General features: G+C 39.7%; 9 protein-coding genes and 1 non-coding gene across 14 annotated transcripts; 6 read left to right on the top strand and 4 right to left on the bottom strand.

The window, feature by feature from the left end:
• Positions 1 to 11: 11 nt before the first annotated feature.
• LOC9326168 (pentatricopeptide repeat-containing protein At1g15480, mitochondrial) lies at positions 12 to 2669 on the bottom strand. Of its 2 annotated transcripts, none has more exons than XM_021012358.1 (4): positions 2551 to 2669; positions 2312 to 2373; positions 1619 to 2126; positions 12 to 1438 (listed from the first exon to the last, which is right to left on the bottom strand). In XM_021012358.1, the coding sequence occupies exons 2-4, from the start codon at positions 2338 to 2340 to the stop codon at positions 191 to 193; spliced, it is 1785 nt and encodes a 594-aa protein (XP_020868017.1). In that variant the 5' UTR covers positions 2341 to 2373; positions 2551 to 2669; the 3' UTR covers positions 12 to 190. The 2 variants fall into 2 exon arrangements, with proteins under 2 accessions (XP_020868017.1, XP_020868016.1); XM_021012357.1 differs by having other exon boundaries at positions 2312 to 2376; positions 2551 to 2654.
• Positions 2670 to 2777: 108 nt separating this feature from the next.
• Positions 2778 to 5128, bottom strand: LOC9328932 (serine-threonine kinase receptor-associated protein). The gene is made up of 8 exons (XM_002890059.2): positions 4921 to 5128; positions 4713 to 4845; positions 4386 to 4521; positions 4079 to 4160; positions 3720 to 3895; positions 3498 to 3635; positions 3271 to 3410; positions 2778 to 3177 (listed from the first exon to the last, which is right to left on the bottom strand). Exons 2-8 carry the CDS (start codon positions 4813 to 4815, stop codon positions 2951 to 2953), a joined length of 1002 nt encoding a protein of 333 aa, XP_002890105.1. The 5' UTR covers positions 4816 to 4845; positions 4921 to 5128; the 3' UTR covers positions 2778 to 2950.
• A 1309-nt stretch (positions 5129 to 6437) lies between these two features.
• LOC9328931 (boron transporter 4) lies at positions 6438 to 11077 on the top strand. Of its 3 annotated transcripts, none has more exons than XM_021011660.1 (14): positions 6438 to 6802; positions 7446 to 7630; positions 7718 to 7800; positions 8013 to 8205; positions 8300 to 8438; positions 8524 to 8689; positions 8776 to 8942; positions 9025 to 9198; positions 9300 to 9395; positions 9476 to 9592; positions 9684 to 10021; positions 10105 to 10384; positions 10516 to 10635; positions 10725 to 11077. In XM_021011660.1, the coding sequence occupies exons 2-14, from the start codon at positions 7512 to 7514 to the stop codon at positions 10782 to 10784; spliced, it is 2052 nt and encodes a 683-aa protein (XP_020867319.1). In that variant the 5' UTR covers positions 6438 to 6802; positions 7446 to 7511; the 3' UTR covers positions 10785 to 11077. The 3 variants fall into 3 exon arrangements, with proteins under 3 accessions (XP_020867319.1, XP_002892869.1, XP_020867318.1); XM_002892823.2 differs by having other exon boundaries at positions 6438 to 6864; XM_021011659.1 differs by lacking the exon at positions 6438 to 6802 and adding an exon at positions 6883 to 7331.
• Positions 11078 to 11253: 176 nt separating this feature from the next.
• TRNAW-CCA lies at positions 11254 to 11325 on the top strand. Its single transcript has one exon. It is a non-coding gene; the product is annotated as a tRNA-Trp (tRNA).
• A 193-nt stretch (positions 11326 to 11518) lies between these two features.
• LOC9326167 (periodic tryptophan protein 2 homolog) lies at positions 11519 to 15145 on the top strand. The gene is made up of 7 exons (XM_002892822.2): positions 11519 to 12895; positions 12996 to 13247; positions 13349 to 13441; positions 13624 to 13995; positions 14124 to 14468; positions 14552 to 14779; positions 14860 to 15145. The coding sequence occupies exons 1-7, from the start codon at positions 11669 to 11671 to the stop codon at positions 15028 to 15030; spliced, it is 2688 nt and encodes an 895-aa protein (XP_002892868.1). The 5' UTR covers positions 11519 to 11668; the 3' UTR covers positions 15031 to 15145.
• Positions 15146 to 15203: 58 nt separating this feature from the next.
• On the bottom strand, positions 15204 to 16995 carry LOC9328930. The gene is made up of 2 exons (XM_021011661.1): positions 16779 to 16995; positions 15204 to 16207 (listed from the first exon to the last, which is right to left on the bottom strand). Exon 2 carries the CDS (start codon positions 16191 to 16193, stop codon positions 15423 to 15425), a length of 771 nt encoding a protein of 256 aa, XP_020867320.1. The 5' UTR covers positions 16194 to 16207; positions 16779 to 16995; the 3' UTR covers positions 15204 to 15422.
• A 1085-nt stretch (positions 16996 to 18080) lies between these two features.
• Positions 18081 to 19897, top strand: LOC9328929 (WD repeat-containing protein 43). The gene is made up of 7 exons (XM_002892821.2): positions 18081 to 18203; positions 18292 to 18390; positions 18526 to 18773; positions 18860 to 18942; positions 19038 to 19149; positions 19256 to 19318; positions 19513 to 19897. Exons 1-7 carry the CDS (start codon positions 18158 to 18160, stop codon positions 19696 to 19698), a joined length of 837 nt encoding a protein of 278 aa, XP_002892867.1. The 5' UTR covers positions 18081 to 18157; the 3' UTR covers positions 19699 to 19897.
• A 107-nt stretch (positions 19898 to 20004) lies between these two features.
• Positions 20005 to 20709, top strand: LOC9326166 (late embryogenesis abundant protein 1). The gene is made up of 3 exons (XM_002892820.2): positions 20005 to 20150; positions 20262 to 20315; positions 20400 to 20709. The coding sequence occupies exons 1-3, from the start codon at positions 20088 to 20090 to the stop codon at positions 20571 to 20573; spliced, it is 291 nt and encodes a 96-aa protein (XP_002892866.1). The 5' UTR covers positions 20005 to 20087; the 3' UTR covers positions 20574 to 20709.
• Positions 20577 to 22592, bottom strand: LOC9328928 (probable amino-acid racemase). Of its 2 annotated transcripts, none has more exons than XM_021011179.1 (4): positions 22201 to 22592; positions 22030 to 22086; positions 21211 to 21942; positions 20577 to 21101 (listed from the first exon to the last, which is right to left on the bottom strand). In XM_021011179.1, the coding sequence occupies exons 3-4, from the start codon at positions 21925 to 21927 to the stop codon at positions 20826 to 20828; spliced, it is 993 nt and encodes a 330-aa protein (XP_020866838.1). In that variant the 5' UTR covers positions 21928 to 21942; positions 22030 to 22086; positions 22201 to 22592; the 3' UTR covers positions 20577 to 20825. The 2 variants fall into 2 exon arrangements, with proteins under 2 accessions (XP_020866838.1, XP_020866839.1); XM_021011180.1 differs by having other exon boundaries at positions 22325 to 22592.
• A 1865-nt stretch (positions 22593 to 24457) lies between these two features.
• Positions 24458 to 25287, top strand: LOC9326165 (uncharacterized protein At1g15400). Its single transcript, XM_002892819.2, has one exon. It carries the CDS (start codon positions 24688 to 24690, stop codon positions 25117 to 25119), a length of 432 nt encoding a protein of 143 aa, XP_002892865.1. The 5' UTR covers positions 24458 to 24687; the 3' UTR covers positions 25120 to 25287.

Raw genomic sequence — 25287 nt, 5'->3', positions numbered from 1 at the left:
ATTATATTAAGTGGCAAAAACGGAGCTAAATAAAAACCATACCATCCGGCACAGAAGCAACCAAACAGAGTTTATATATCAGGAGGACTTATTTAAACTAAGCTACTGAAGTTTCTACCAACATGGATAAAAGGTTGATCAATCAAACCAAAGATTCACAAGGCGGATGATAATGTAGCTGCAGTTCAACTCAATCAAGGAGATCGGAGAGAGGGGCCTTCTTGAAGGGATCGGTTTTAGTGAGCTGAGCAGCTAATCCTTTGTTGGGGAAGATGTTATCAGCTTTCATTCTATCCTTCATTCCATAAGCTGGAGCTTTGGCATTGACATAAGCTTGGATAAGGGCTTGGTACGTTCTGAAGCGAGATTGATAGCCAAATTGCTTCATCCTCTGGAAGATTTTCTCTGTGTTGTGAACATCACCCCTTCTCACATACTCGCCCATTACGTACATGAAGGAGCTCATCAACGGTTTAATCTGTTTCGACTGTATTGCCTTGCTCAGTGAAGACTCAGCCTTTTCTACTTCCCCAGCTTCCAGATAGAGCTTAATCACTGCATCCAATGTTAAGGCCCCAATATTGCACCCGCTGTCCAACATCTGCTTAACAAGATCCTTACCCTCTGAAACCATCTTGTGATCCACGTAAACCCTCAAGAGAACGGAGTAAACATTAGAAGAAACTCTATGGGACATCTTCAACATCTTCTCAAAAACTGCCTCTGCTTCTTTGACTTTATCGATCTTTCCAAAAGCCAAGATTGCAGCAAGGGACTCGTTATAACGGGGTTTTTCTTCACAGATCTTCCAAATTCTGGTCACTTCATCCGCCCTCTGGAGAAAGCCATACACGGAAAGCAAATCCTTGTACACATGCCGATTTTCCTCCAAGCTTTCACCTTCCATTTCTTTCAGCACTTTTTCAGCCTTCTCTTTAAGCCCAGCTGATGCATAGTTTCTCGCAATGAGAGCTCGTGCACGAAGGTCAGGCTCAACACCTTCACTTTTCATTGTCTCCACAATTTGTTCCATCCCAGTTATGTCATTTGATAATCCTTTGGTATCAATCAGGATTTTGTATGTGTTAAGATTCGGCTTCAGATTTTCCTTCTCCATTAGCAATAACACATCGGCTATTTTCTTCTTGTCGACCCTCTTGTAAAGAATAAGCATCTGATTACAGGTAAATGTTGACAGAGGGAATCCCAAGTCCTTCATTTTGTTGAAAACTGCTTCTGCTGTCCTCACATTGCTAGTTGCCACATAATTCGACAGGAGGGTTCGGTAGACCAATTCCCCTCTGAAAGATTCCGGGATTGTTTCGATATAAGCTTCTCCCTTGTACAGGCCTCGCACCTTGGAAATCAGATCAAGCCGAGAAGCATAATCTCTCTCTTTCATTTCAAACTGCTTATTATCGTCCAACCATTCTGTCATCTATACCAACAACAAGACAACACATAAACGAAAGAAAACACTTAGAGAACATAAAGCAGAAAAAATATAAAGTCTAAAGACAAAGAAAGCATTACTGAAAACCAAGCAAAATTCTTGGATACTGAACTAATTGATCGACATTAATATTCAGCTCATGTTGAAACAAAGAGTAATTAGTACCTGCAATGCTCTCCCATACATCCGACGTTTACGGAGTTGCAGCATCGCACTTGCAAACTCTGTACGGCTGGTATCCTTTCCTTGTTCAACCCATTTATCAAGAGCACTCCCTACAGACAGACCTGAGACAGAAACAATGGCCTTAAACAGCTCCGATGGTCTCTTGCTTGCCGGGACATGTAGTTCCAGTTCTGCTCCTTCAATGTCACCTTCATCACCGGAAAACTCCTCATCATCTTCACTATTACTACTAGTCTCGTTTGGAGTAGCAATGTCTAAATTCTTGTCTTCGAGGTCATCTTCATCTCCGGTTGTTTTAGCTCCAGCGTCAGAGGAAAGTGAGCGTCTTCCGGTAGAGGAAGACCAAGAGAGCTCGTAAAATCTAGGGAAACCATCGTGTTTATCATGAATCAAAGCGTTTGATTCAATAGCACTGTTTCTTTCTCCCAATGGTATATCTAGCTTAGAGTAGACAGCATTGCAAGCTCCTAGTCGGAGACTCTGACTTCTGAAAAAATTATAAATAATAGAAAGCTGCTCAAATTACCTTAAAACTCTGTATCACTCAAACCAGACAAGAAGCATTTCAATGTCGCAAGACTGTTAATTATATTCAATATGGGGCTAGAGAAGAAAACTGAAGAAGTATATTAAGAATCAAATGGTATAACAAGTATAATTGAGGAAACCAACCTCCGTAAAACCTTGGAAAGAGCAAACATGTCTTCTACTCGGACAAGATCTCCGGCACTGATCTGCTATTGTAAAGATCAAACACACGGACAAAACAGAGTGAGTAAAAAAAGAAACCTTTTTTTGCAAGGTCGGATTTTTGGAGGAAATGTCATGCATTTCACTTGCAAAGATCAGACCCAGTAAGCAAAAACTTTGAATTTTAAGAAGATTACAGAAGAAAAGTAACAGATCCTTACACAGTGAGACTGGAGACAAGTGAATTGAGCACGAAATGGAGGAAAGCTAAAAACCAGGAGAGCAGAGAGCTAAAAGGAAGGGTTTAGGGTTTTTAATTTTCACACTTTCTTTGTATTTGTTGGTTGTTTGCTTCATTTCTGGGCCCCCCTAGTTTCAACTGGGCTTTGAAACATTGCAACCATTTTATGATTTGGCCATCAAAGAAATTTTTGAAACTGTTATAAAGTTTCTTGTCAAACTTTGGATTAGATTCACTCAAATATAGTTGAAGATATTATTTATGTTCGTTTTATTCCGTCTTGAGAGACTTTTAAAAGGCAAAACCCTTTGTCACATCTTGTGATGATGCAAAAAAACAAACTATGAATCTATGTGATATCATAAGCTAACGATGATGTTTCATTTAGCTTCTGCGGCTTTTTCATTGATACGCAGACTTTCCGCTTTACGCACAACCTCCTCTGCCACAAGCTTCACGTGACCGCTTGGATTGCTCTCCTCATGATGGTTCACCGAACCCACCACCCATATTCTGACTGTTCCGTCTTCTGAGCCTGACGTGTATGACTCCCCTCCTGGCGCATACCTCACGCAGTGCACTGGCCCGTGGTGACCCTTGTTACACCCTGCATTCACCACATTGGCTTTAAAGGATACACACACACACAGGTTCCTAAAATGAAAACCCAATTACTCATTCTTTTCTAAAACAAACTTACCAATCTCCTCTCCAGTCTGGAAATCAAACCTATGCACCCACATATCTTCTCCCCCAGCAATGAAAGTGTTGCCGTGTTTCGGTTCCAAAGATGCCGATTCAACATTGCAAGGCATGTCATAGCTCTTCAGCAATCCAAAACTAAGAGAGCAGGAGAAAAAAGCTCAATCATCAAAGAAAAACGATAAAACTGTAACTGAGGATGCATTTTATATACGGTTAACTTACTTTTTAGCGTCCCAAAACTTAACACTAGATCCATCAGCAGTAGTGATGTATCGCCCATCCTGACTTACTTCAGCACTAGTAACTGGGGATTTTGTTTCTAATGTATGAACAATCTTGTCACTTCTTATGTCCCATAACCTACAGAGGACATACACAAAAGAACAATGAAACCAGGAAGACTAGAGGACTGGTCTAAATGCAAGGCACGACGTGGTGGTGTACCTAATGTCACCGGTATCTGTGCAAGAGCTTAAGATTGTATTATCACTATGAAGCCATTCAACGGTTCTAATTGAACCAGGGGAATTTCCGACTTCTTTTGGAGGTGCGTCTGGACGATTCAAATCGAATATCCGAAGTATTTTCTCCATTCCACCAGTGAGTAAACAGTGAGTGTCCTAGAATGTAAATAGTTGTGCATTACGACGACAATAGAAACACAAATAACACCAACAATTTTAGACCCTCAAATCCTACAAGTAATCTTAGTGAATCCCACCATTGATAATTTGATATCCTTAAACCAGAAAACTTGGCAAAGGATCAAATCACTCTTTGCTTGGGAAGAAACTATAGCTTACCTCAGAAAAGGCACATGCACGAACAATGTGCTTGTGTTCAAAGGAGTGCAATTCATCTCCTGTCAATGCATTCCATATTTTCCTGAAATGTGCCATGAATACAAAGAAACAGTCTTAAATCCTCGAGAAGATACTGGCAGGTGCCTAGCCTATTAATCTCACTTAACCATCTTCTCTAGGAACATAGTTTGCCCATAACTTAAAACATTAAGCAAACAACCCATCACCGGAGGATACTAAAACTGCAAGACTAAAAGAGTAAATGGTAAACTAAAAGTCATGAAACACAACAAGAAGAAGAACATACGCAGTGAAATCTGCAGAAGCTGAGGCAGCACGAATAGCATTTTTATCAAGGCTGCAACTCCAAACTGCTCCCTTATGTCCTTCAAAAGTTCCAATCCAGTCACCAGTCTCCCCATTCCTCAACATCGGATTCGAATCTGAATAGCAAGTGTAGAAAACAACTCAGCTAGAGTTACAACAATGTAGACAACTCATAATCCTAAATTCTTCATTAGATCAGCCAAAAATCAAAATACAGACGATATATAAAAAAGAGGCAGCCAAATCAATTCGTCAAAGCACATCCGCTTGCAAATCGATCGAGACTGAATCATAACAAAGATCATACCTTTGCTGGCGCTAATGAGGAAGAACCCATCTGGAGTCACCGGACTATAAGCCACATCGACGACGGGACGAGAATGCCCGTGGCACACTAACGGAGCTCCCATCTTTTTTTCTTGTCTATTCACTAACAAACCCTAATGAACAAAATCTAATCAAATAAACGATTTACTCGTTTCAAATACAGGAATCGATTAATTTCTTTGCTTTACCAGAATCGTTTTTGAATCGCGACAGGATTGCGTTAAGAAAGACCAATCCGAGTTTGATCGGTGCGAATGTATGACCAGCCAGAGAAATCCCCTTGAAGAGGATCACACCTATTAAAGAGAAAAGAGGGAATGATAAAAGGAGACACTTTTTTTTTTCTTTTCTATGGCTTAAACGCAGAGAAGAACTCGCGGAGACGACGATGGTCGTTACACGCTCTGAAATCAGAAACAACTAAACCTTTCGTATTTTACGATTAAAGGCTTGTATTTATTACTATTGATACTATGGCCCCATAACTTCAAACCAATTAAATTTCTAATTTGAGACTTTACAATAGTTGTTATATTGCCCTATACAAATAAATTTTGGTCAGTCACTCTTCAATTACGTGAGGATTGTTTGAGTTTTACGTGAGAACTTCACCTAACCATAATTTTTATTCTTAGGCCTTAGCTACGAACATTTTTTAATTTCAATATTGACAAATACATGTATTTCGTCCTTGTGATAAAAAATATTGTCGTGTCGACGGAATTAATATTTATATATCTGGATAACGTATAAACAATGAAATTATTAGTATGATGCTTGAGTGTTTGACTCAATGATTCATCATAAAACAATACTCGGAACCTCTCATGGTACGGCGTTTTTAATCTCGAGTCCTTTTCAAAGCTAGATTTTCATTGTTTTTAAAAATCTATACGATTTCGATCTACCACCCACGTTTATGTAATTAATCATAAGTACCACTTAATTATTTCATTATTCAATTCGTTATTTCGTATAACTCCTGGTAGCACCCGATATATACTAGTATGTATGTAGTTTGTTTGGTATGTACTACATTTTATTATTTTATAGAATGCTAAAACTTTACTTAGGTCTTAGATATGGGTCCAAAGTTCAAACCCATAACCACTACAAGGTGGGCTAGTGGTAGGACGGGTTTCGTGGTTGAGGGGTAATCCCAATACGCCCGGATTCGATTCCCCCTTGCTATATACTAGTGGCAATCAGAGAATTTACATGCGGATTTGCTCTGGCGCCCGAGACCGTAGACCGTTACCTAGCCATGACCCACCCTCGGATGTGCGTCCGTGCCGTAAGGGTTCGGTCTCTAGTCTGGACCACCTTGGTGGGGCCAGGACACTCGGTTATAAAAAAAAAAAAAAAAAGTTCAAACCCATGACTTATTTGAAAACTTTCTTCTGATGACACTTATTTCGATATATACGTAAACACACGCAATTTGACCGGTCGAAGATTCTGGCACAATAAGGGCATTTGCACGGGCAAGTGCCATAGGCGTGGAGTGGTGGTATAAGTATTAAAATGTGTGTGCATGCCTATTTCTACACATAAACATCTCCACCCACTCCAACTACAAGTAATTTTAAAATTTCACAAACTTGGTGTAGCATTTATTTTTAACTTTGATTTCCAATTTTAACAAAAAAAAAAATAAACTTTGATTTCCAATAACAATATGGAAGATTATATTTTCTGAATAAGTTACAGCAATTTAAGCAAAGAATATCTGCCCTAACATTTTGGTATGTTTTTTAAATGGAAATAACTTAGAAGAAAAAAAATGAAGACTAAGGAAACAACATAATACTCAAAAATGATACTATTAATTTTAAATTAATTAAGATGAATTCTTCATCTCTATATGATCATGGGAAAAGAACAGAGAGAGTGTTAAGGCGTCAAGATCACAGATGTCAGAATCATCCAATCGATTACTGACATGTGGATGTAGGCCCAACAAAAATACGTGTATAAATGGGCCCTGTCTCTCTATTTGCTACCGTTGCCTCGTTTTGGCCTATAAATCTTCCAAAACCCTATAAATCGCTACACAGTTAGTTTGCTCCGGTGATTCTCGTTCTCTCTTTCGTCGCCAGTAGTTTGCTCCTCCTTACGCCTCCAATTTCTGAGTTATTTCATGCTAACTCCTTTGTCTGATTTTGTTTGATATTTTCTTTGTCTGATTATGTTTTTGTGAGATGTGAAAGAGTTTGTAACTGCTAATTTCGATGTCAAAACTAGGAAAAAGGGGTAGATTCAATATACGACGGATATTATTAATTCATGGAGTTTACTGAAAAAGGTGGATTTTTTTATTTTTTTTGGGGGTGCATATGCAATTTCAAAGCTCACTTTATGAGAGAGGAGACGAGGAGACTTAGATCTTTGTCATAACAAGAAAATTTGCATTACTTTTGCTTGTTTTATGTGCATCGTGATGTTTCTCTAATTGAGTTGGGCACATTGCGTTTTCCTATTCTTATAAAAGCATAGAAAATTGACATTACTAGTTAGTAACAAAAGATAAAACAGCTATGAGGTTCTTCTTTTATTGAGAGGTGGAAAAAGACTGGAATCGTCACAAATTTAGAAAAATGTAGTATGAAATTTTATTTTTATTATTATGTACTATGTAGTCAGCTAAATGCTATGTTTAAAGTCATTGCTAGATGTTATACATAATATATAGCTCCCTCTTTTTGTGGTTTAGGTCATAAAAAGAGTGGACGAAATTGAACAGAGCGACGAGTTCTGGAGTCTTTGAGTGATTCAGGATATGGAGGAAGAAAGACTGGATAGCTCGAAGAGGCTATTTAGAGGTATCGTAGCAGATCTTAGAGGAAGAGCCTTGTGTTACAAGGAAGACTGGGTCGCTGGTCTCCGTTCTGGTTTCGGGTACTTAATTCCTGATTCCACTCTTACATAATCACTATTTAGCACAAACAGAGAACAAAACTTTGATATATTTGGGAGGTTTTGCAGGATTTTAGCTCCCACAACATATATTTTTTTCGCTTCTGCGCTTCCGGTTATCGCCTTTGGCGAGCAACTCAGCCGCGACACAGGTCTTTTTCTTTGAGCTTATCTCTCTAAAAGTTGTCATCTTTCTTTGATTTCTTTACGGTTTTGTGTTCACGTTTATTTAGTGGAACAAAAGTATTCAACTTGTCCACGTTTGGTCTGTTTTTTTTTGTTTGGAGGGTTTAGTTTTGCACTCTGATTTCAAGAGAAAATCCAATATGAATGTGTTTTTGATTATATTTTGAGGAGATTATAGAGGGAGCGTTGAGCACAGTAGAAACGTTAGCATCAACAGCGTTATGTGGAGTGATACACTCAATTTTGGGAGGACAACCGTTGTTGATACTTGGAGTTGCAGAACCAACTGTGTTAATGTACGTTTACTTGTACAACTTCGCTATAGGAAGACCAGAATTGGGCAAACAACTCTACTTAGCTTGGGCTGCTTGGTAATTACCCCAAAAGACTCTTCTCTTATGTTCTTTTTTTATTAATGTAAGGTTTTGGTTTTTCTTTATGGTTTTGTTGGTTGTTAAATTGAAGGGTTTGTGTGTGGACGGCTCTGTTACTGTTCCTTATGGCGATCCTTAATGCGGCTGATATCATTAACCGGTTTACGAGGGTTGCTGGTGAGCTGTTCGGTATGTTGATATCCGTTCTGTTCATCCAACAAGCCATTAAGGTATGAAGACTAAGAATCTCAACCACCTTGGAATTTTGATGATTAGTTAAAGCTTATTATAGACATGTTTCAAATAAAATTGCAGGGTATGGTGAGTGAATTTGGGATGCCAAAAGATGAGGACTCAAAACTAGAAAAGTATAGGTTTGAGTGGCTCTATACAAACGGACTTCTCGGCCTCATTTTCACCTTTGGCCTTCTCTACACCGCTTTGAAGAGTCGAAAAGCAAGGTCTTGGCGATACGGAACAGGTAAGAGAGATGATACTTCCCATGCTTTGGTGTTCATTTCTGTATGATGGTTACTGAAGCCTAAATATTTCTGGTTTCTTGAAAAGGATGGTACAGAAGCTTCATTGCAGACTATGGAGTTCCTTTGATGGTTGTGGTTTGGACAGCATTGTCTTTTAGTACGCCATCAAAACTCCCCTCTGGTGTCCCAAGAAGACTCTTTAGTCCTCTGCCATGGGACTCTGCTTCTTTATCACATTGGACTGTCATCAAGGTTACAACACAAACACAGTACACAAAAGATATTGATTCCGAGCATAATTTGAAGTTTTAATACCTGGCTTTGGTCTGTACAGGACATGGGGGAAGTCTCTCCGGGTTACATATTCGCGGCATTTATACCCGCATTGATGATAGCAGGGCTCTACTTCTTTGACCACAGCGTTGCCTCGCAGCTCGCTCAACAGAAGGAGTTCAACCTCAAGAAGCCTTCGGCGTATCACTATGACATTCTCCTGTTGGGTTTCATGGTATAATCAATCACACTCCCTTTCTTTCTCTCTGCAAGCTCACCTTTAAAACATTGAATATCTAGTTGAAATCTCTAAAACTAGTGTGTGTTTTTTTTCAGACGTTGATCTGTGGATTGCTCGGTCTGCCTCCTTCCAACGGAGTCCTTCCTCAGTCTCCTATGCATACCAAAAGCCTTGCTGTTCTTAAACGACAGGTTTAATTATTACTCAGTTAATCAACACTCAATATTCAGGTTAAGCTGGTGTAGTGGTCATAATGAACCTGTTTTTTCAGTTGATCCGGAGGAAGATGGTAAAGTCGGCCAAAGAAAGCATCAGGAAGAGAGAAACTTCCTCACAAGTGTACGAGAATATGCAAGAAGTCTTCATAGAAATGGACAAAAGTCATCTTGTAAGTAGTAGACTCATAATTCAATGTTCCGGTAAAAGAAAACTCAAGATTTGGAACAAAAATATCATAAGCTCTTGTTTTTAAAAACCAGGCTCAGACAGATCTAGCAGTGATAATTGAGCTGCAAGATCTGAAAGAAGCAGTAATGAAGAGCAATGAGGAAGAAGGAGAGGGAGACAAGGAGAGTGGTTTTGATCCAGAGAAGCACCTTGACGCTTATTTGCCTGTTAGAGTCAACGAGCAGAGAGTGAGCAACTTGTTGCAGTCACTGCTGGTGGCAGGTGCAGTGTTGGCAATGCCGGCCATTAAGCTCATACCTACTTCCATTCTATGGGGATACTTCGCTTACATGGCCATCGATAGCCTCCCGGGAAATCAATTCTTCGAACGCACAATGCTTCTCTTCGTTCCAACAAGCCGGAGATTCAAGTACGTGTTTTGAAAATGCTCTGTTTTTAAAGTTATTATTCAGATTTCTCTTCAAAGACTGATCATGTGATTGTTTCTGTCAGGGTCTTGGAGGGAGCACACGCGTCGTTCGTGGAGAAAGTTCCGTACAAGTCAATGGCTGCGTTCACACTGTTGCAGATATTCTACTTTGGGCTGTGCTATGGAGTGACGTGGATTCCGGTGGCTGGAATCATGTTTCCTGTTCCTTTCTTCCTCTTAATAGCTATCAGACAGTACATTCTCCCGAAGCTCTTTAACCAGGCCCATCTGCGAGAACTTGATGCCGCTGAGTACGAAGAAATCCCCGGCACTCCTAGAAACCCGCTCGAACTGTCTTTCCGGGTGAGTACATATCTATATAACATTTTTTGGGATCCCGGAATTTGGACTAATCCCAAGAGGTTTTCTTGTCATATAAGGCATCTACAATGACCTAAAATATTTGAATTTGTCGAATTAAACTTGTTCTACAGTCGAATGACTCGAAGAGAGGTGTCCAAGAAGGGGATGCTGAGATTTTAGACGAGTTAACGACAAGCAGAGGCGAGCTTAAAGTCCGCACAGTCAGTCTTAACGAAGACAGAGGCAACCAGGTTATGTTTTGTTATACATCCTTGATATGAATCTTTAACTTTGTAAAAAGAATTTCATAGACTCATGATCGCTTTTAAAAAACCTGCAGATTTACCCCAAGAAGACAGTAAATGCAGGAGACGGGGACATGAGCACGACAAGAGAGTGAGTGATCTATATACAAAAAAGAATCAAAGATTATTCTTTCAAGTGATGATCATGATCATGATCATATACAAAACTATATAGTATTGTAGAACACAGATTATATGTGGCTGTTTTTTTTTTGTTCTTAAACCCAAGATAGTGTGTGTTTTTGTCAATATAGTCTTCTTAGCAATGAAAAATCTATAAAGCATTAATAGGGCGAGAATGTACGAATGTGTAACCTTCCGAGAAGGCGAGAAAATATACTAAATTTCACTGAAGTCTATTCGAGCTTCTTCAATGTGTTATCAATCATTTTATCTTCATACCATAGACTAAATTTAATATATTGTGCTGTTAGAAATTCACTTTGTGTAGAAGAAAAGCAAAGGATAGCTTTTTGCTTGTGTAGTTTGATGTGCTTTTCAAAATTCGCAGGTATAAAATTAACTATAAGGTTAGAATTTAACAGATGAGATTAATAGCACCAAGGATCCGTGGCGCAATGGTAGCGCGTCTGACTCCAGATCAGAAGGTTGCGTGTTCGATTCACGTCGGGTTCAAATCTCCCGAATCATGATCCTTAACATTTTTTAACTTTTCCGCCCTTGAAAAAATTTAAAATGCCAATTATACCCATTGTCTTGCGCCTTCTCAGTTAAACCTAATTGTTTACCTTTTATACCCTTTGAAAATTTTAAAATGCCAATTATGCCCAAGGTTTGAAGCCCATGTACCGAGTAGAACGAGGATGGTATATTGGTAATTTAAAACTAGTTAAAATCTGAAAACCAATTGAAAAGAGGAGGAATTGAAGAAACCCTCGTTAAACCCTAACGCCGTAATCTTCGCCTCCGGCATATCTATCCTCCGCCTTCTCCAGACTAAGGTGAGCATCCGAACGCTATGAACTACCGTTTTCAGAACCTTCTTGGCGCTCCTTACAGAGGCGGGAATGCACTTATCACTCAGAATACTCAGCTAATTTCACCGGTTGGTAATCGTGTCTCCGTCACCGACCTCAATAAGAACCATACGGTTACTCTTTCGCTCGATTCCTCTTCCAACATATGTCGCATCGCTGCCTCACCCGACGGCACTTTCCTACTCGCCGTCGATGAACAAAACCGAGGCCTTTTCATCAACTTACCTAGACGGGTAGTTCTTCACAGAATTACCTTCAATGATAACGTCAGTGCCTTGAAGTTCAGCCCTAATGGTAAGTTTATCGCTGTTGGAATTGGTAAGTTGGTGCAGATATGGCGATCACCTGGTTTCAGACGAGCTGTTATGCCCTTTGAGCTAGTTAGGACTTTTGCTAATTCTGATGATATAGTTGTCTCCTTGGAGTGGAGCTTGGACTCTGATTATTTGCTCGTTGGCTCAAAGGATTTGGCAGCTAGGTTGTTTTGTGTTAGAAAGTTGAAGGGTGTTTTAAATAAGCCCTTTTTGTTTCTGGGTCATAGAGATTCTGTGGTGGGTTGCTTCTTTGGTGTTGATAAAATGACTAACAAGGTCAACAGGGCTTTCACGATTGCACGGGATGGTTACATTTTTAGTTGGGGATATACTGGAAAGGATGTCAAAATGGATGAATCAGAAGATGGCCACTCTGAGCCACCGTCACCTGTTACTCCAGAGAGGGCTGATGAGGTGATGGTGGAAAATGGTGGTGGTGTTGGTACTGATCTCAAGAAACGAAAAGAGTATGACGGTAAAGATCTTGAATCTGATGATGATGAAGAGTATATGCACAGAGGGAAATGGGTTTTGTTGAGGAAGGATGGGTTTAATCAGGCATCAGCAAAGGTGACAGCTTGCGACTATCACCAGGGGCTCGACATGGTTGTGGTGGGGTTCTCAAATGGTGTTTTCGGGCTTTATCAAATGCCAGATTTCATCTGTATTCATCTGCTGTCTATTTCTAGGGAGAAGCTGACAACAGCTGTCTTTAATCAGCGTGGTAATTGGCTGACCTTTGGTTGTGCAAAACTTGGGCAACTGTTAGTCTGGGACTGGCGATCTGAAAGCTATATACTGAAGCAACAAGGACACTATTTTGATGTCAACTGTGTCACTTACTCACCCGATTCACAGTTCCTGGCAACTGGTGCTGATGATAACAAAGTCAAGGTATGAAAATCTCAAAGACGTAACTATTATGTTCTATACCATGCTTGTCATCTATTGCTGAATTTAACCAGCCAGTTTTTTATAATGTTACATTTTTCAGGTGTGGAGCGTTATGTCAGGATCATGTTTCATCACATTCACCGAGCATACCAATGCAGTGACTGCTCTCCATTTTATGGCTGACAACCACTCCCTCTTAAGTGCATCTCTGGACGGCACTGTTCGTGCTTGGGATTTTAAAAGATACAAGAACTATAAGACATACACAACCCCTACACCCCGACAATTTGTTTCCTTAACAGCAGACCCGAGTGGTGACGTTGTCTGTGCTGGGACCCTAGATTCATTTGAGGTAATTCAACGTAGGCCCTAAATGATTCCAGTCACACTCACAAATACTGAATCACAGTTTCCTTTGGTGAGGTAAATCACGTTATGCTTGCCTATGTGCAGATTTTTGTATGGTCCAAGAAGACTGGGCAAATAAAGGATATTCTGAGTGGGCATGAAGCTCCCGTTCATGGGTTGATGTTTTCTCCCTTAACGGTAAATAAACTGTCATAGTCTCATACTTCTTTTAGTCAAAATACATTTTGTTACTTGGCTCTAAACAATTATGTGAATACTAGCTAATAATGACGTAGAATTTATCGGAGTTATGAATATTTCTGGCTTATGGTGTTATAATTTCCATTCCTTATCTAGTTCATATATTTCTTTCTCTGCAGCAAATTTTAGCTTCATCCTCATGGGACAATACGGTTCGGTTGTGGGATGTGTTTGCTAGCAAAGGCACCGTGGAGACGTTTCAACACAACCACGATGTTCTAACAGTTGCTTTCCGTCCTGATGGAAAGCAGTTAGCCTCGAGTACGCTAGATGGGCAGATTCATTTCTGGGACACCATTGAAGGTGTGTTGATGTACACCTTAGAGGGGCGGAGAGATATCGCTGGAGGTCGAGTCATGACTGACCGTCGGTCTGCAGCTAATTCAAGTTCTGGAAAGTGTTTTACAACATTGTGCTATTCCGCTGATGGAGGTTATATTCTAGCCGCAGGAACTAGCAGATATATTTGCATGTATGACATCGCAGATCAGGTTAGCTCATTAGTTAGCTTCTTTTCGAATTCGGCTTTTCCTGGCCTCAAAAGTTTGATGCAGATTTTGAAAGCTCGTGTCTTATGGAAGAAATTTAGTCCTAAGTGTTTGGAATATCACCTTTTCAGGTTCTTCTGCGCCGGATTCAGATATCCCATAATCTTTCGTTAGATGGGGTTCTTGACTTCTTGCACTCCAAGAAGATGACAGAAGCAGGACCAATGGATCTGATCGATGATGACAACAGCGATGAAGAAGCTGGCATTGATAAACAGTCTCGAGGGAATCTGGGTTACGATCTGCCTGGATCCAGGCCTAACCGTGGCAGGCCCATTATCCGGACAAAAAGCCTCAGCATTGCCCCAACTGGGAGGAGCTTTGCTGCTGCAACAACAGAAGGAGTTCTCATCTATTCAATCGACGATACCTTCATCTTTGATCCGACCGAACTTGATATAGACGTCACTCCAGAGGTGAGCCTTTTGTAAATCGCTGATGGTGGTTGTAGTTCTGATTATTGGGTTTGAAAAGCAAAGCTAATGTGTTGTTCGTGTAGGCTGTTGAGGCTGCCATAAAAGAGGCTGAAGTGAGCAGAGCACTTGCTCTAAGTATGCGTTTGAACGAAGACAGCCTTATCAAAAAATGCATCTTTGCTGTAGCTCCTGCAGACATAAAAGCTGTTGCAATCTCTGTCCGCCAGAAATACTTAGAAAGACTTATGGAAGCTTTGGTGGATCTGCTTGAGAACTGTCCTCATCTGGAGTTCATACTTCACTGGTGTCAGGTAATGGCTCTTTTTCCTCTCTTTCTTGATTAATCTCTGCTCAACTGCTCTTAACCTGATCAAACTTTGTTTATGTGCAGGAAATCTGCAAGGCACACGGAAGCTCCATTCAGAGGAACTACAGAATTCTATTGCCTGCACTGAGATCGTTGCAGAAGGCAATCACCAGAGCCCACCAGGATCTGGCAGATATGTGTTCTTCCAATGAGTACACGCTTCGCTACTTGTGTTCTGTTCCAAACAATCATTGATTATGTTTTCTGCATTATGTATCACCGGAAATTTTCATCTTCCTTTTCGGGGAAACAACTTTTGAAGTTTTGATATATGAGTTTCAAATCTGAAAAACAAAATGGAGCTAAGAAATTGAACAATTTGCAGGCAACCATAACAAGTACGAAGAATGTGTTTATGAAAAAAAAAGTACGAAGAATGTGAATAATTTGATTTAAACAGAGATTTTGAATAGGCAAAAGATGAGCCCAAGCTATGAATACTTCACTAACAGAAGCTAACATACAAACAATATAAATTTATGCCTAGAACAAGAACTGATGTCGCTATAAGAACATTACATTATGATAAAAATCAAGAGACATCAAAACTTTGGACGAATTCCTCATAGACTCGGCACTCAGAATCTTCATGGCGTCCATCTGGGATACAGCGGCGCATGGAACTCCAGACGGGGTATGTGAGCCGTGTAATTGTCGGTGCTTGCTTGGGTCCTTGCACCAAGAAACAGATTATGGATGAACGCATCAAAGTTGAGATCAATCATGGGATGGCGATATGGAAGCTGATGGAGAGACGTCGCCAACAATCTCTGTTCTGCATCCCATCTCTGTCGAGCATTGAGCATTTCAATGTATTCGGCCTCTCTCTCCAATTGCTCCCACATGTGTTGCTCCCAAGGGTCTAACTTTGGAGGTGTAAAACCAGGATGCTCAGTTTTCAAGTGATTTTTCAGCTGAGCATAGGTCCCTGAGAAATCACACTTGTCCACAGAACAAGACCTCGGTCTAGCATTCATGAATCTCCGAGCACAAGTCGACTTCATTGTCCCCTGAACCTCTCCTCTGCAGTAAGGACAGTTAAGAGTCTTGCCGCTGCAACGGCTTGAGCTGTTGTTTCTGCGGTACTGCTTGAAGCAGTTGGAGTGACGGGCGCTTGTGTCACACATGTAAGCACGACATCCTTTGGAGAAAGAAGAGCATTGCAAGAGGACAGCATTGTGAGGAGGCTCCATACAGATCACACACCTCACATCCTCCCATTCACTCACACTCTCTAACTCAACAGGTGACGACGCCTCGACTTGTTTTTGTTTCTTGTTCCTACAAGAGCGAAGCGGGTAAGGGGAAACCCTATTTATGTTGCTTGAAACCGGCATTATCCGTCTTTCCTTGTGCATCTCACACACACACACTGAAATCAAATAGAAAAGAGTGTTAATTCATAATCTCTGCCTCCAATCAACATAGACTCAGTTCTCTAAACACACAACAAGATGACACAGATGATATGAAAGCCAAAGATTCAACAAACCATCACATTCGAATAGATACATTCAACAAAAGATCAAGGAAACATGACAAGGAAGAGCTCAAATCAGTCTATATGGTACGGTAATCGAGCATGAACTTAATCCCACTGAAAACTAGAAATGATACAGAAGATGGTGGTTTTAATTTATTGGTCCAATAAAATGAAACTATTCACCTATCGCAAAACAGCTCTAAGACTTGTCAAATCCTCTCATCAACATGTAAAACATTCGAATTCATCCGCAGATTTCAAACCAAGAAACAGATCAATTCGATAATTTGGGCCCAGAAAAAGAAAAAACATAATATTCAAACGCGACCAGAAATTTCTGATCACATCCACAAAAACCGCAAAACGACAGAACATCATCGGGGATCGAGAGACCCAACGAGTAAATCAATTCACACCCATAAGAAGAGAAAAAAGAAAACGGAAGCTATTGAATGAATACCTCTGGCCGGAGAAATGAAAAGAGGCTTTCTTTCTTTGAGAGAGAGAGAGAGAAAAAAGTGAGAAAGAGAGAGGTTCGCTCCTCGTAAAGAGTTTCGTATGAAACGGTGAAGATGAAAAATTGGATGCGCGTGCGTGAATGTGAGATTGTCCGGGTGGTGATGGTTGGCGTTTTTATAGGCGTCGAGAGCACAAGAGATGTCTTTTCAGACATGACCAAAATACCCTTCCATCTTTTGTAATAAGTCCACCCTCTCTCTCTCTCCTTTCCTTTGCCAATTTAACCACATTTGTCTTTTTGACTTTCTTTGCCTTTCCTTTTTTTCCTTTTAAACGGCTTTTAATGTTTTTTTTTTATTTTGCCAACATTTATACGTGTGTCCTTGGCAAAAATATAATTTCACACTAATGATTGGATATTATGCTTATTTTTTCATTAGAGATACTTACTCATATTTTGTTTCTATATAGATTATCTAATAAGAAACATAACTTTTAAAATAAAAAGATGATAAAAAAAAAGTTACGTGGTTATCTTCTTATATCAAATTTTACATCTGTTGGGATGCATATATATGTTGACTTTTCTTTTACTGGAACCAAATTTCAATTATAGGTAAATTTCTATGTCACAATATGCTTTTTTTGTGTTATTAAAAAAAAAATCTCTGTATAAACAGTTAATCTTATAAAATGTAATATTAACTTTAGGCTTTTAAAATATTTATCATTTCTATTTTTTTTCAACAAATTTTTCAATTTATTATGTCCAAAGATATGCTTCTTTATTCTCTGTATTCAAGAAAATAAAAGTTATCTTTCTTAAATAAGTGGGGTGAAAGAAAGAAAATATGTAATTTATTTAGCTGTCAAATCTATGTATATACATATTTTCTTTCTCCTTTTTTTTTCTTGATGCATGTATATATATATTATCTATTCCATTTACGTGCAATTACATTTCTAGTAAAAAAACAAAAAAATATTACATTTCTAGTAAAAAAAAACACATACCACAATCGAACTCGCAAATCCCAAATTTTGGCAGTTGCCACTAATATGAATATACACGGCACAATCAATATCAACGACACAGGTTTCCAACTATTTTTATTCGAAAAGAAATTCAATCTTTTCTTAGAAAGAGAAGTCTAATTATTGAGAAAAAAATGTGATAAAATAGGAAGAAGATATTGGAACAGATTACACGAGCCCAACTATTGGGTTAAGTCGTCGGCCCAACAAATAAAAAGCGTTTCGGTTCACCCAATTTTGACCCGACCCGCAGCTTTTGCGGCTAGAAGAAGAAGAACCCTAACTAAACCCAACGTCGGCCTCTCTTTCTCTCTCTCTCTCCGCTTCTCTCGTCAATCGCCGACCATGGCCAAGGACAAACTCAAGCCTCTTCCCTCCTCTGATACTGCAGGTTTGCTTCATTCTATTCCCCTTTTCCTTTACCTATTGCTTAATTTTGTTGTGCTCATAGCTCTTCTCTTGTTTTATGAATTCAACAGGCGAAATCGCTGATACTACTCCGCGAGAGAAGAAGCATAAGAAGAAGAGCAAGAAGCGAGCTGAACCTGAACCCGATATACCCTCTACGCGTGATTTCGGTAAGATTTAAAGCTAGATTGTTGAAGATGAAAGCTCTGGATGAGTCTAGCTAGAGATTTTCATGACTTAGTTGGTCAATCTTATATTAGGGTTTGTATTTGATGATATATATATATATATATATATATATATAGGTCTTGATGAAGATAGAGATGGAGTGTTGGTAGATGATACTCTTAATGAGCCAACGATAGGTGATAAACTTGAGAGTCTTGACTTATTAAATGGCGAAAAGGTTATCAGTGAGGAGATTGATAGAGCTTCTGCTCCGGGCGATGATAAGCCTCCTACTGCAGCCTCTGTTAACGTTCTTCTGAGACAAGCATTACATGCTGACGATCGATCTCTTCTACTTGACTGCTTCTACAACCGAGATGAGCAGGTTTCAGATAGTTTCTGTCTGTTTCTTTACAATTTTGTTTGTTTGTTGGTTTCTTCTTGATTATTGCAATTCTCTATGAGTTACAGGTGATTGCTAATTCGGTCGCCAAGTTGAATTCAGCAGAAGTACTCAAGCTTCTAAATGCCCTTCTACCAATACTACAATCAAGGTGAGGGTTGATGATATATGATTTCTCTGTGTATGAGCTGTTTATGTGTTTTCTGAAGTTGTTATTCAAGTGGTTATTTTTCTACTGTATTGCAGGGGTGCAATTTTGGCTTGTGCGATTCCGTGGATAAAGAGTCTGTTACTTACTCATTCTAGTGGAATTATGTCTCAAGAGTCATCGTTGCTTGCACTAAACACCATGTATCAGGTTAGGAATTGCTTGTCTTTACTGTATGGCTGTGCCTGTTAGAGATACAGATCAGAAAGTCACTACAGATGAATCATTGAAATGTATTTTTTGGTTGCGTGTGCAGCTCATCGAATCACGGGTTTCAACTATTCATACTGCCGTAGAGGTCTCAAGTGGCTTGGACTTGGTATGTATTGTCTTACCTTGAAACGAGGAAGAATTTGATTTTAGTGTGTAGCCTAGGGGTTTGGCATTCGATTCCATGGATCACTTGGGCATTAAAAAACACAATGGAAGTCCTGAGATCACTTTGCATGGATAATACAGAGTTTTTGACTGGATAATATGTTACTGATTCGTCATTGATTGTGTTAATGGTAGATTGTGGACGACTTAGATGAAGAAGAAGATGAAGGTCCCGTGATCTATGAGGACAAGGACAGTGATGAAGAAGAAGGAGAAGGAATAGAGGAAGCAATGGAGACAGATGAAGAGGCAGACGACTCAGCGGATGAAGCAGCTGATGGTGTGAATGATTTTGAAGGATTTGACGACATGAGCGATTGATAAAGCTCCTGAAAAAGGCAAAAGTTTTGATTTGTGTGAGGCTGATTGATTGTTTAGTTGTCAAGAATATGGCTAAAAGGTACAATCTTTCGTCAAGAAGTCTGTAATACGTAATGGTTATATCGATATGGACGAGACTTTGTACGCAGGAAGAATTAGTTTTTTTTTTTTAATACATAAAAGAAAAAATTGACAAGAATAAGGTGTATGTGAAAATTGAAAGGAGTTGAAAAGGTCAAGCATGATTGAGAAAATGATGGATCATAACAGTTAAAAGCTCTCCTTGAAAAATGGAACACCATTGAATAGAGGAGAAAAATGCTACGCATTCACATAGATATGATTATAAAGGACGAAATTGTTTGAGAGAAGAAAGAAACAAGTAAGAAATGGCGAGCGGACAGAATGAGGAGTTCAGTGTGAGGGCCGGCCAAATCGTGGGCCAAGCTCATGTCAGTGTTTTTGTTCAATTTCTCTTTTACTTGTCCCTTTTGCGACCGTATTAACTAACTCTAAAAAGATATTACACGGAGTTTTCTTTTAAAAATGATGTTTGGTATCAGGTGAAGGAGAATGATTGCAACAACTCTTCTCAAGCTTCAGGTTTTCTCCAGCAGGTTAACTTAACACATCAACTCTACATCTTTCTAGTTTTGGACTTTTCATTCTTTATTAAGAAATAAGATTTGATGATTTATCAGAAAGGGGAGAAAGTAAAGAGCATGGCACATGAAGCATCAGAGGCAGTGAAGAACAAATTGGGGATCAACAGTGACAACAATGAAGAATATAAGAACAAGAACCCTTTGGACAAGAAGAATCCTAACAACACAACCAGTCCAAGCATGCCTGGTCATCCTCCTTCCGATATCTAAACATTTCACAAAACTCTTCTTTTTATTCCATTAATAAATGTCTGTAACAATAAGGGATATTACACATTGCATCCAAGCCAACACATGTTCAAACTTTTTTTTGCTTTAGACATGTTCACACTTGTGTTGACCAATACATGTTGAGACTTTGGTTTTGATTTTTCTATCAAACGCCGGCTTACACTTTGGTAATTTCACCCCAGCCGAGCTATATTTCTATTCACATATATACAAACATACACACAAACTCCCTTAAGAGCATTGATTCTCTGCCCATTTGATGGCAGACCTTGCGAGTGCATCCATTGGATCAACACACTTCTTTAGCAGAGGATCATCCCCTGGCAAGAGGTCCCGCATCTCATCTGACCCGAGCATCACCACGTTTACCGCCTGCACTAGCAATACCTGCAACGCTATCCTCAGAAGGTTCCGTGCTCCTTCCATGTCTTCTCTCTTCATTGCTTCTATGGATGGGATCACCGTGTGCTCCATTGTCGCCTTGTCTGGAAGCACTGCCTCAAATCCCTGTTCAGTTCCACAATCACAGAGTCACTTCATACGATGGATAATAGTAGCTTTATAACAACTTAGCTTTATAATAGTTCCAATGGACAGTACACAATAGAATACTGACATTGCTTTGAAGTTTCTCCTGGTAGAACCCTGCGGATAACGTGGCACTAGTGGCCATCACACCCACACGCAGAGGATTCCCAGCTTCAAGGGGCTTCATTTTTGCCTCTTGGAGCTCTTTAGCAATGCATTCACCCATGTGAAGCAGAGGAACTGAACTCCCTTCACAAACCTCTTCATACCATATATGTGCAATATGACAGGGCATTAAGATTAATTTAGCTCCACATTTCTCAAGATATCTCCTCTTATTCCTTAGATTCCCCACAATTAGCTTTGGATCCACCGGAGTACTCTCTGCTCTATGGTAAAGAGAAGGATACGAGTTTTCCTCGTATAAGAGAAGCTCCTTGTTGAGTGCAGGATCCGAGCACAGCACAAAGGGTAACGAGCTTTTACCATCTTTTGAGCTCCAATCCACGAGTTTCTTTACAAATTTCAGAGTGGAATCAGTTGAAACGCCTCCAATTATCCCCACTGTGTTAGCCTGCCTAAGCAAAGAATCTGCAGAAAGACTGTTTAAACTGTTTCTCGAATCCTCACTTGGACAAAAACCCTTCTTGGGCTTGGGAAGATCATTGCTTTCGTCCATATGCAAGAGGATTGAAGACGGTGGCATGGCAAGGACACGACTCAGTCTTACCTTACACGAAACCCGACTAGAGTAGCATACATGAGCTAAGCCATGACATGGGTTGTTGAAAATCTGAAGATACATCACCAAGCTTCTGTCCTGAAAATGCTTTCTGATAGTTAGTACTTCAGATACACCTTTGACAAAACTAGCAAAAGTTTCCAACTTATTCCCTCCCCCACTAACCTGAATCTTACTTCAGAGTTCAAACTCCAAATCTTGACACCAAAGTTCCAAATCCAGCTGAGATTCAGAAAAAGGAAAAAGAAATAAGGAAGCAACTTCTAAGTTATAAAGTCGCAAGGACCTTTTCTAGCTTTTAGGAGTAAGATCCTACAATCTCTAACATGAACTCACTTTTCTGCAGCTCCTGGGTGAAACCCACACTGCAAGAAATTTGGATGCAATTCCCAAACCAGCCAAACCAGTACTTCTCCTTAATAAGACAGAAGTAAACGTCTAGCTGAATCTAGAAACTTACTATAGAAGATTCTCTTGAAAACAAAATCTTTGTAAGTTATTGAGCAGGATGACTGATTGCCAGAAACAAAAAGGAAACAGTACTAAAAGAACAGGTGGGACACCAGAACAACGGCCTGAAATCAACCCAATACTTTTCCACTTCTATCAAAGAAACCGATCCTATGAAAGCTGGACCAGTAGGAGTCAAGTTGAAGTGAGGAATCGTCGCCTCAGATAAATAATCATATTTTCACTGGATTTCACCAAGAGGCAGTAAAGAAGATGGAAGATACCACAATGTAAGGCGTTAAATTCAAGAAGATGAGTCCCTGTCTGGTTCTTTTTCCGTTTCTTGTGATATTTTATATATATTTTCCTGCAACATGTGGGTTGTCTCTGTTTGGTGGATTCCTTTGTGTTCTTGTCCTCTACTGAATCCCACATGGTCCATCACCCATCTAAGGGTCCATTCAGATTTGATAATCCCTCAATCAATGGAATCCTCCAGAAACAGGTGTTGATCTTCTGATGGACAGAAAATGCATAAACAGCTTAGAATAGATAGATACGAATGGAGTTTCTTTGTCTCACTTATACAACTACAAGAAGCGTTTCAATAAAGGAATAGGCTTCAAGGTCTGAGAAGAGCTCCCACTACACTAACAAGTTCCACCAAACCACACAAGAAAGTGAAATTTTTTAGTGAAGGAGCAAAAGATGATTATAGAGCAGGAAGCACAGATTCAATTAGAACACACGCCAATATTTGATTTTGAAATGTACAATGCGATATATACGTATCTAGCATCTAATTACCAAACAAACAAACCAATGTCAAGCTCCAGATATGGAGAGAAACCCTCATTTCAGAATAAAAATTCCTATAGCAAAACAAAAAAAAAAACTAAACATCGAAGAAAGACTCTTTCTTTCCACATTCGGGAAAATGGGAAGAACCCAGACGACGTTTTTACCTGAAATGAGGGATCAGGGAAGCTAATCATCGAAGAGAGACTCTCTCTTTGAAGAAACCATTGTGTTTTTTCCCCAGCAAAATCCAAAATCAAAGAAGACATGAGAAAAAGAAAGCCATTGTGTACTTACTTGTATACTTGTCTTTTGTCCCACATCGGTTACTTAACTCAAAATGTTTTACTTTATATATGAAGTGAAAGCAATGTTATAACGTCGAGCTCAGTAGCGAGGGCTTGTGACCCAAGTGGGGACAATAGGTTGGTGGAACACTGGCTCGGCCCACGGGTCGGATCTGTTGTGGCATTGTTTCGGGCTGCCCAGTCCAAGCTGTGAGTGATCCGTGTGTGTTAAGCGAAGGCTTGGCTCAGGCGGTTCCTGCAGTGGAGGGCAATGCGTGAGGCTGGTTTCACAGAGCAGCGATCACCTCCCGCTCTCAGCAGTGGATGGATCACAGCTCGACGCCACTCAGATTCACCATGGCCTGCTGGCTCGTTCCCAGCTGGACCACCAATTTTTTTAATTTTTTTCTTTTTGGTAATTCCATTTATGGGCCTGGAGGGTAAGCAATGAATGGACTTCTATTTTTGTCTATTAGGCCCCAAGTTTGTGCTATTGACTTGTCTTCTTCAACATTGGTGAGTTGTGCCAACTCAAATAAGGGTTATAGATTTTTGTTATGCTCATTATTTTAATCTAAAGAATACAGATTTGCAAAACCCACCACATGCACATTTTTTAGTAAGTTTGATCCAGAGAAGAAGCAGAAGATATAAGAAGGTGAATTATAGAATAAAACTATATATTATACAATCATGTTGACTTGTTTTAAAATTGGTAACCGAATTACTTTGACTCACTTTCACCTCTTTGTGTTGTTTTTCCTTTCAAGTTTATACAGAGAGATTAGATTTGGCATTTAATATCATCCTCACGTACTCACCTAATAGATTTGGTTTACCGAAATGGGGAAGAAGACATTTTAAAATTAGTGTGTCCTATAAGTCAATTCTGCTGTTCATTTCTAATCTATTATCTAATCCTTTCAATTTGAGGGTAAAACAATAGTACTTACAAAAAGTCTTACCCCTTTCGAGTTTAAAGAAACAAACATTCTGGAATAAAATAACAAAACCGGTTTTTATTACAAATTCATGTTTGAATTATCCGGTTAAAATGTTATCGTTTAAGTCCGCTTACATTAATTCCGATAATTGTTGGAAGCATCATCATAAAAATAAATAATAAATAGTGGACCGACCCCATAAAAATATTGAGGACAGAAATAAAAGGAAACCAAGTCTGAAACACAATGATTGATTAATCACTTATAAGGCCTAAACTCACTTTTTTCTAGTTTTTCTCTTCTTTTAGCTCAAAAGAGATCAAAAGAGACACACAGAGAGATCCATGGAGGGTCTTCAAAGATCAACAATCTCCTTCCGCCGTCAAGGATCTTCCGGTATAGTTTTTGACGATCGTCTCATCGCTGAGCTTAACAAAACGGGAGGCAACGAACAGAAAGACGAAAGTCAACGCGACGAACAACCTAAGCCTATGTCGGAAAGCTCAGAACAGGTCAAACCAATCACCGGCGGCGATGAGAAAGACAAGCTCAGACCGATTAAAACCGGTGGAGGAGCACCAGGAGGAATAGAGAGAAGTCGATCTAACGGTGGAGGAGCTCAACGACATCACAGAACAACCGGAAGAGTGTCTCCGGCAGTGGACCCGCCGTCTCCGAGAATTTCGTCATGCGGTTGCTGCTCTGCGTTTGGAAAGAATCCGCCGGGGAAGAAGGTTAATCCGAGGAAAAGGCCGCCGAAACGTAGATCGAGGTAGGCGTCAGGATTATAAATTTATGAGAACAAAATAGTATACACTGTCTTTCATCTTCTTTCTTTCTTTTTTTTTTGTATGTGTGTTTGCTCTCTGTTATAAAAACTTTTTCGATTTGATCAACAGACTCTGGTTATTGTAAATTATCTGTCTTTCTTTGTTTTCGCACAA

The sequence above is a fragment of the Arabidopsis lyrata genome (genome assembly GCF_000004255.2).
Source record: "Arabidopsis lyrata subsp. lyrata unplaced genomic scaffold ARALYscaffold_1, whole genome shotgun sequence".
Classification (NCBI taxonomy): domain Eukaryota; kingdom Viridiplantae; phylum Streptophyta; class Magnoliopsida; order Brassicales; family Brassicaceae; genus Arabidopsis; species Arabidopsis lyrata.
Note: the sequence above shows the minus strand (reverse complement) of the source record. Positions and strands in the feature narration are given on the sequence as shown.

What these genes read in the sequence shown, in the direction of transcription:
- LOC9326168 (XM_021012358.1), bottom strand. Translation starts at nt 2,340, where the DNA reads ATGTTTGCTCTTTCCAAGGTTTTACGGAG. An exon ending in CTTTCCAAGGTTTTACGGAG is followed by an intron (nt 2,127 to 2,311) that starts GTTGGTTTCCTC and finishes TAATTTTTTCAG; the next exon opens with AAGTCAGAGTCTCCGACTAG. An exon ending in TGTATGGGAGAGCATTGCAG is followed by an intron (nt 1,439 to 1,618) that starts GTACTAATTACT and finishes TTGTTGGTATAG; the next exon opens with ATGACAGAATGGTTGGACGA.
- LOC9328932 (XM_002890059.2), bottom strand. Translation starts at nt 4,815, where the DNA reads ATGGGAGCTCCGTTAGTGTGCCACGGGCATTCTCGTCCCGTCGTCGAT. An exon ending in GCTTCTGCAGATTTCACTGC is followed by an intron (nt 4,161 to 4,385) that starts GTATGTTCTTCT and finishes GGCACATTTCAG; the next exon opens with GAAAATATGGAATGCATTGA. An exon ending in GTGCATGTGCCTTTTCTGAG is followed by an intron (nt 3,896 to 4,078) that starts GTAAGCTATAGT and finishes TTTACATTCTAG; the next exon opens with GACACTCACTGTTTACTCAC.
- LOC9328931 (XM_021011660.1), top strand. Translation starts at nt 7,512, where the DNA reads ATGGAGGAAGAAAGACTGGATAGCTCGAAGAGGCTATTTAGAGGTATC. An exon ending in CACATTGGACTGTCATCAAG is followed by an intron (nt 8,943 to 9,024) that starts GTTACAACACAA and finishes TGGTCTGTACAG; the next exon opens with GACATGGGGGAAGTCTCTCC. An exon ending in ACGAAGACAGAGGCAACCAG is followed by an intron (nt 10,636 to 10,724) that starts GTTATGTTTTGT and finishes AAAAACCTGCAG; the next exon opens with ATTTACCCCAAGAAGACAGT.
- LOC9326167 (XM_002892822.2), top strand. Translation starts at nt 11,669, where the DNA reads ATGAACTACCGTTTTCAGAACCTTCTTGGCGCTCCTTACAGAGGCGGG. An exon ending in TGTATGACATCGCAGATCAG is followed by an intron (nt 13,996 to 14,123) that starts GTTAGCTCATTA and finishes TCACCTTTTCAG; the next exon opens with GTTCTTCTGCGCCGGATTCA. An exon ending in ATATAGACGTCACTCCAGAG is followed by an intron (nt 14,469 to 14,551) that starts GTGAGCCTTTTG and finishes TTGTTCGTGTAG; the next exon opens with GCTGTTGAGGCTGCCATAAA.
- LOC9328930 (XM_021011661.1), bottom strand. Translation starts at nt 16,193, where the DNA reads ATGCACAAGGAAAGACGGATAATGCCGGTTTCAAGCAACATAAATAGG.
- LOC9328929 (XM_002892821.2), top strand. Translation starts at nt 18,158, where the DNA reads ATGGCCAAGGACAAACTCAAGCCTCTTCCCTCCTCTGATACTGCAG. An exon ending in TCTACAACCGAGATGAGCAG is followed by an intron (nt 18,774 to 18,859) that starts GTTTCAGATAGT and finishes TATGAGTTACAG; the next exon opens with GTGATTGCTAATTCGGTCGC. An exon ending in CTACCAATACTACAATCAAG is followed by an intron (nt 18,943 to 19,037) that starts GTGAGGGTTGAT and finishes ACTGTATTGCAG; the next exon opens with GGGTGCAATTTTGGCTTGTG.
- LOC9326166 (XM_002892820.2), top strand. Translation starts at nt 20,088, where the DNA reads ATGGCGAGCGGACAGAATGAGGAGTTCAGTGTGAGGGCCGGCCAAATC. An exon ending in AAATCGTGGGCCAAGCTCAT is followed by an intron (nt 20,151 to 20,261) that starts GTCAGTGTTTTT and finishes GTTTGGTATCAG; the next exon opens with GTGAAGGAGAATGATTGCAA. An exon ending in CTTCAGGTTTTCTCCAGCAG is followed by an intron (nt 20,316 to 20,399) that starts GTTAACTTAACA and finishes ATGATTTATCAG; the next exon opens with AAAGGGGAGAAAGTAAAGAG.
- LOC9328928 (XM_021011179.1), bottom strand. Translation starts at nt 21,927, where the DNA reads ATGTATCTTCAGATTTTCAACAACCCATGTCATGGCTTAGCTCATGTA. An exon ending in AGGAGAAACTTCAAAGCAAT is followed by an intron (nt 21,102 to 21,210) that starts GTCAGTATTCTA and finishes GGAACTGAACAG; the next exon opens with GGATTTGAGGCAGTGCTTCC.
- LOC9326165 (XM_002892819.2), top strand. Translation starts at nt 24,688, where the DNA reads ATGGAGGGTCTTCAAAGATCAACAATCTCCTTCCGCCGTCAAGGATCT.